Source organism: Triticum aestivum, chromosome 1B, assembly GCF_018294505.1.
Source record: "Triticum aestivum cultivar Chinese Spring chromosome 1B, IWGSC CS RefSeq v2.1, whole genome shotgun sequence".
NCBI lineage: Eukaryota > Viridiplantae > Streptophyta > Magnoliopsida > Poales > Poaceae > Triticum > Triticum aestivum.
Genome location: NC_057795.1, coordinates 68,970,891 through 68,978,458, shown reverse-complemented (window position 1 = coordinate 68,978,458; position 7,568 = coordinate 68,970,891). Strand labels below are relative to the sequence as shown.

At 41.4% G+C, this 7,568-nt stretch overlaps 1 protein-coding gene across 1 annotated transcript; it reads right to left on the bottom strand.

The window, feature by feature from the left end:
- Positions 1-1,503: 1,503 nt before the first annotated feature.
- On the bottom strand, positions 1,504-6,741 carry LOC123107714 (4'-phosphopantetheinyl transferase HetI). Its single transcript, XM_044529659.1, has 9 exons — positions 6,554-6,741; positions 6,127-6,438; positions 4,981-5,156; positions 4,215-4,279; positions 4,026-4,127; positions 3,765-3,920; positions 3,187-3,285; positions 2,068-2,188; positions 1,504-1,978 (listed from the first exon to the last, which is right to left on the bottom strand). The coding sequence occupies exons 2-9, from the start codon at positions 6,327-6,329 to the stop codon at positions 1,872-1,874; spliced, it is 1,029 nt and encodes a 342-aa protein (XP_044385594.1). The 5' UTR covers positions 6,330-6,438; positions 6,554-6,741; the 3' UTR covers positions 1,504-1,871.
- Between the last annotated feature and the right edge of the window lie 827 nt (positions 6,742-7,568).

The following is a 7,568-nucleotide window of genomic DNA, read 5'->3' as shown; positions in this document are numbered from 1 at the left end:
TGCAGTTGCGCTCGGGGCTGACACTTGCAGTTGTGTGCCAAGTGACACACATGCAACTGGCCTCTCCCCACCGACAAACACCACAAAGTTGCAGTCGAGGGCGACGTTTGCAGTTGCATGCCTAGTAGCAGACATGCAACTACCCTCTCCACGACAAAAACGTCATAGAATTGCATTCTCATTGAAGACCTGCAGTTGCATTCCGGGGCGACACTTGCAGTTGCGTGCCAAGTGACAAACATGCAACTGACATCTCCCCACCGACAAACAATAGAAAGTTGCAACTGAAGGCGACATTTGCAGTTGCTTGCCTAGTAGCACACATGCAAGCATCCTCTCCTCGTTAAAACACGACATAGTTGCAGTCTCACTTAAGACATGCAGTTGCACTCAGGGACGACACTTGAAGTTTGCGTGCCTAGTGACATGGAATTGCCCTCTCCCCACCGACAAACCCCACAAATCTGTAGTTGGGATGACATTTGCAATTAGGGGCAACACTTGCAAGTGGTCGATGACATAAATTTTTTAAAAGAAAAAATAAGTTGCACACAGACGACATGCTTACAATTGTGTGTTGGTGATGTGTGACCCCATGCTACCGAAGCGTGTGACCCATGACAATATTTTTTTGAACAAAAATAAATAAATTGCAGAAGGAGAATAGGCATGTAATTGTGCTTGATCAATGTAGATATATGTGCAACAAGGTGGTAATATTTTTGGAATAATTATAAAAACAAAAAATATAAAAAAGGAAATAGATTTAAAAACAGAAAAAGGAATATAGCAAAATATTATAGTAAAAAAACAAAAACAAAAATCGTACCTAAACAGGCTTTCTTATGTACTATGTACGGCATGGCAGCTGGGTACGTAAAAGTTCAGCGGCATGCATCGGCGGCAAAAAGGAAAACATTCACAAAAACAAAATAAAAATGAGAAAACAAACAAGCCTGTGAGGCCCGATGACCAGATAAGCCCATACAATGAATAAACAATGGCAAAAGGGGCGAAGCCCACGTACGTGCATGCGATTGCAAGGAAGCTGCGTCCGAGAAACGCAGAATCGCACCCAGCGACTAAACACGAATCTTAATACCGTCGACTGAGACTTGACTAAAACTCAGTCGACTGAGTTTTAGCAGTCCCTATTGCAAAACTGGCAAGAACCCCATAAACTAGAATGAGTTTTTTCTCTGATTGATCACTTGAAACACTAAGACTACGGTGAAAGTGCTTGTGACATTATGGGGATCTGGCATTCACGATTTGATGAGTTGATGACTGTTCAGTGGCGAAGAAGTTGAATTGTTGCAGGAGAGGATGTTATTATGGTCACATTGTCCTGTTGAAGAACGAGCTAAATTGTTCCAGGAAGCCAAGTACATTCCCTTTTGACTGTCAGCAGTCATTTGTGGCTGAGAACCGCCTCAAGTGCATTGTGTGATTTGTATCCCATATAACATTCTAGATAAATACAGATTAAGACTCTGCTTTTCCTGATAAAAATTGAGCAACTCTTTCTCTTAAAACAGGGCAACTCTGTTTAGGTATAGAACAAACTAGATGGAGCAATCACTCGCCCTAAAAATGCAAATACAGGCCTTTCGACCAATATGCTTCTCTGAAGCCCTTCTCCAACAGCTTCAAATCGCAAGATTCGTCTCCGATAAAAAAAAATGTTGTGAGCAAACAAACTCTGAAGACACATATGGTAATGTAGTAACAGCCATTGAATGGCAGCTCAGACCAACAATGTTTCCACCAACAGAAGAGAGCCAACACACAGGAAAAATGATGTTTCAGTGGGCAGAGACCAAAACCTATCGGTACTGGACCAAGTGTATTTCACAACGATGTTTCGGTAGTCAGGCAATAAGTTTTACAGCTTCTGTTCCAGAGACGAGTGTATCTTCGACAAATGGTATGGTCTTCCATACTTTCAATCCTACTGGTGCTGGGCTGTCTTCAGGGCCTGCGACGCGACATATACAACAACAATGAAGCAACTGAAAGAACAAGGTAGGCAAACTGTTATTACCCAAGATGGCAATGTATACAGACCTTGACTTCTGGAGCTGTCCTCTATACAAACTGACATGTAGTGAGAACTATTTAGCTCCGCGAGTGTAAACAGCCAGTTCTCAGACAGATGGTCACAGCCAGTCCTGGAATCATTCAATGCCTGGCAGATCCAACAAGAGTCAAGGCAGATCGATAAAAATGATTTATTGCTACGTTGCAACATAGTAATAATAAGGCACAAGCACCTGACTTCTGTGATGTACTACTACTATCTAAGAGTTAATAATGGGCGGCTCCTTTCGAGGACTCACGTTAATCCTAGAGAATTGTCCCAGAGGAATAACATCTATGCGGTCTACCTTCAAGCTATCTGTGCAGCCGTTTGATTAAGTAAACCTCACCCTCTACCACACGGACTCGTCTTGTTGTTTCTCCTCCCTTCCTTACCTGCTGACTCCTTAACTTCACTGTCGCCTCCCACCCGCACGTCTATGAGCAGACAGCACAGTAGATCGCCATCCTCGAGATTGTTTGAGATAATTCTCTGTCAATCCTTCGAGAACTCAACAGGCAAGTAACCATCAATCCCCAAATTCACTTACATATTCTCCGACCTATTGAGTTCATCACAGAGACCCACAACAAATCTGCTTGATCCCTAATGTTTGATCAAGAAAATATATGAACCCTGCTGTTTGTGAGGCTTCAGATCGGAAAAAGATTGGTTTTCTTTTGTGTATTTTAAAGCAGAGAGGAGATTGTTAACTTGAAGTACAGCTGTGCTTAATTAATTCAAAAAAATTGTGATCTTGACTTTTGTTTTTAGATGAAATCTGGATATACCAAAGTCATAATTGTGAGCTTTCCCTTTTCTTGTGCACAATGTTCACATAAGTGTGGACAGGCAACACCATTTCTGTAGTCATCTCTTTAGCAGATAAAGGTGTCAAATTTTATCAGTCGGGCTCAGGAGGCTGAGATACTCTCAGAAGTGGTTAGGTGTCCAGGAGACCCATGTGTCAGGTGCACAGAATATCATGTCGATTGTTTTTCAGATACATAGTTCCAGAGCTCCCTTACAGATGTACCATATGTTTAAGTTACAGATGTACCATATGTTTAAGACAGTAATAAACGGGAAAGGTTCAAGCTGCATACCTTAGAAATCCGAATTCCCTTACTTGTATTCAGCATGATTGAAAACGTACTGAATGGAGCACCTGAGAAACCCATTCCAAGAGCTTTTACATATGCTTCCTAAAAAAATTACACATCAATTCCATATAAGTAATTTATTTTGAAACACAATATCAGTAATCAGTATTATGAATATTAAATTTACATAGGCCAACATTTGCTGCAAACCCAACTTTGGTGCTTACTCTTCTCATAGAGATTCCTTTTTTCCACAATAGCACTATTCATAAAGTGCCCATCTATGTGTCCTTCAATTTGATTTATTTAATATAATCATATGTAAAGAAGGATTTATCTAGTTAGCATTACAAATGGGTTAGCTCTATACACATTCCAGACCTGCATTTCTATACCAAAGAACAACAAAGTCAGCTACAGTATACTTTAGGTGGTCATATTAGACTACATGTGGGCCAGAGGATAGACCCTACCCTAGTACAGGAAAATACCATCAAAAATGTTAGAATGTAAATCAGCACAATGTAGTAGTCGTACAGGAAAGAACTATAAAGTAGAGGACCAAAGAGAGACTAACTAACTTTAAGAGTCCATAGTTTCAGGAATTCCTTTCGCTGAGCATCTGAATCTGAAACCTCAGATAGATAATTAACTTCAGAAGGGGTGAAGTAACGGCGAGCAAGAGATGAAATATTCTTGGTTGTATTTCGCTTCTTCTCTTCAATATCAATGCCAATCTGAGACAATACATAGAATAGCAATATCAACTGAATAACTTCCAAAGCAACAGAACATGGTCATTTCTTTCTCACTTTCGATAGTCACATGGGCAGGGAACATACACGAGCATTAATGGCAATACCACAGGCAATCAAAGAAGTTGTGTGTGAAATGTTGAAATGCAAAGGTTGCTCTGCAGTGCTATCATCATGTGGCCACAATACCTGATTAAACATGGAATACAACAAAGGCAAGTTAGTTACAAGGCTTTAGATTGCAGAAAAATTAACCGCTGAAGCCTAACCTCTTACCTCAGGTTTGCCAAATTTGTTCTTCTTAAACTCAAATGACCTCGGATCAATTTTATAACCTGTATCTAATCTAGTTCAAACAAATTACCAATAAGCATATCAGTAATTCTGTTATGCTATCCCATGACATGTTTTATTCTGTATAAAATATAATTGGTAAGAACTAACAAGACAAGAGTATAGTATAATTATTGACAAGATCAAATGCTTATAAACTTCACATTGAGCAGCATGTCAAACTTCCATGTGTCAGGTCAAAATGGAAGATATTTTCATTCTCCATTTTATGACTATTTACGGAAACTGCGCATCAGAAAGTGATAATACACCTAGTAGGAGGAAAGAACATCTACGGACAAAGTCAAATTTACATGACACGATGATTTTGAATCATATGCTTTCTGTATATGTAAGACAAGATGAATGTACAAATGGAAGGCCACCTACTTACAGGCAATGTTTAAAGGGAATGACTCACTGCAGCTAAGAGCCATAAATTGCATTAGCCACTGAAGTTCTCCAGAAATACTAAGCTTTTTTCTTGCAAAGATAGAGTTTTCCTCATGATTATAAAGATTACGAAATTTTGTTTATATGATTAGAAGAAACCATGGAAACGATTATATTTGCTGTCAATCCTAACCAATGTATGCAATTGAATCTAACACCTGCAACCAATTTCCAAATTAAATCACAGACAAGTAACAGGCATGAAAATCAAATCAAGTGTGATCGACAGTGCAATAGACAGTTGGTGGTTACATACATCTTGAGAGGGTGGTGCGCAACAATGCACGGGACAAAACAGCATCTTTCCGCAACATTGTTGCTTTCATAGAGTCAGCATACTCTCTTTCAGAAGGAGACAGGAGTTCTTCATACATGTTCAGTTGGGACTGATTTTTCAGCTCATCGGGACAAAGATACCAAATATGCACCTCTCTACAAAAGAAATAAACGCATAAACTAATGTCTTCATAATATTTCAATGCACCAAACAGCTATTATAAGAAAGAAAAAAACTACCAACCTCTTGTAATTGTGAAAGAGTTATACTCATCAAGTACAGGCTTTAACCAACCCAGGGGTACAATTACTGACCAAAAGCTATATCATGTATCCATATGCCAATATGGGGTGGTACACACATTTCAGGGAGTATCTGGGAATATAGATTTTAAGAAGAGATAAAACAAAACCCGATACAACGTGATAAGCATGGACACGAAGTCCTTCAGTGAATGTCCACCCTACACATCCCTAGCAAACAATCTTCGTTCCCTCAAAACACAGAAAGCAAACTGTTGTCTCATCCTCTAATAGTTGGTGATTTCTGATGTGTTTGATTCTCATGCACTGCGTTATTTTCATGAACATAAGAAGTGTGCCTATTTCACATTTTTAATGAACCAAACAAGATTTGGTAATAGCAGGTAGAAGCCAGTAATCTTGGCAATCTCCGGCATTGTCTAATATGAAGTACTTTCCATATTAAGGAGAGACAGACACGAGACGTGGAGCATAGTATCATGCCCCCGTCGCATGTGGCCGCCACCGTGAGGTTGCCCGACGCGGGTTGATCCATGATAGAAAGGGTGGCAAGTGTCGTAGGGCCCACCTGCCAGCTGTGGTGCCCAGATCTAGTTTAATGCCATGTAATCGAACAGATCAGTATGCTGAATGAAAATGCTCCCCAGTTCACATATCCTGCTCTTCAATCTCATCCCCTTGCTGCTCTCCTCACATCCCCAATTCCCCTCACCGCCGACAAAACCTCTAACCAACTGGTTGAAAACGTCATACGCTGGCAGCATGACCTCTACTGCCTGCCGCCTGAGGCAGATCTACCATGTGTCCTAGCAGGTTCCAAGGAATCACATCTTGCAAGGCACAAAAGGATGGAAGGGGGTACCTTGGGGACCGGAGAGGCGGCGGGAGCGGGAGGGAGGCGAACAGGCGCCCGCCCGAGACCCCCGGCGTCCTCGGAGGGATAGGCAACCCACGGCATCGGACGAGGCGGTGGTGCACAAGGCTTCCCGAAACCCGCAGCGTCCTCGGCGGCGACGGCAGGAGAGGCATCGCGCGGCAACGGAGGAGGTGGTGGTGGTGGCGCATGCGCGTGCGGCTTCGTGCTGCCCGCCAGGCTTGGCTTATAGCGCGGGCTGTTGGTGGCAGCGAGGGGCGGCCGGCCGGTCTGCTCACTCTCGAATCCAACGAGCCGAGCCTGCGGCGGAGCAACAAGAAATGGCGGTAATTTAGAGGGTCTCACATCCCGCCAACAACCTCTCCGGCCTCGCAAATCGTGCAATGCGACGCTGGATTAGATGGGCCTTACTTACCGCGGCGCCAGGAGCTCGCCGGCGGTGCAGATCCTCAGCAGGGGCACGTCCGGGAGAGGTTGCGGGCGCCGGCGGCGGGCGGGTAAGGGAGGAGTCGAGGAGGAGTGTAAAATCCGCCGCCGCCGCCGGCGGTTAGATCGAGAGGAGAGGAGATAGACCGGAGAGGGTGGGCTCGGGGTAGGCGTCGCACCAGAAAGCCCAGGTTGGCCCAGTTAACCAAAAAAGACCGTTTTATTCCATCCAGGTGGTGGATCCTATTAAACGTGTAACGCGCCGCCCACCAGGACTATATCTAGCCCACGCGCATGCTATGCCTTGCTTATAGGTTAACATTTTCTTAATACACGGTCAACTTTTTTGTAAACACATTTTAATATTTTCAAATGCTTGACTAACATTTTTTAAATACAAGATTAACATCTTGGGAAGATTCATGCTTTCTTTGCATTACTTTTGAACGGTTTCTTTTTCTTACTAAGATTTTCTTTCGGGTTTTTATATTTTTTACCATTCCTTGCCATCCTTTTTTTTACAAATTTCAATAAATTTAATAAAGCATTGTATTTTTAAAAATTAGGACACTTGAAAAAAAATTGAATACCTATTGAATCCATGAACATTTCTTTTTAATTTCGAAGTTTTTCAAAAACTTTTGAATAAGATTTAATTCATGATCAATTTAAAATTTACAGCAAGTTAAAAAATTAGAAACACTCTCTGAGTCTCGCCAACATTGTGCTAATTTACAAACATTTTTTTAGTCCGGAAACAAATCCATGAATATATTTTGAATTTTCACATTTTTTGAAGTTTTGAATATTTTAAAGTTGACAAACATTTTTTTTCAAATTTGCGACATTTCTTGTATAATGAACAATTTTTTAAAACTTATGATCTTTTCTATAAAAAAATTAAGAAAAAACGACCAGACATAGAAAAAAATAACTGCATATTGAATCTAAAACGAACAAAAAATCACATCGCATGTTGCCAGAACGACAGAGATATATCATAT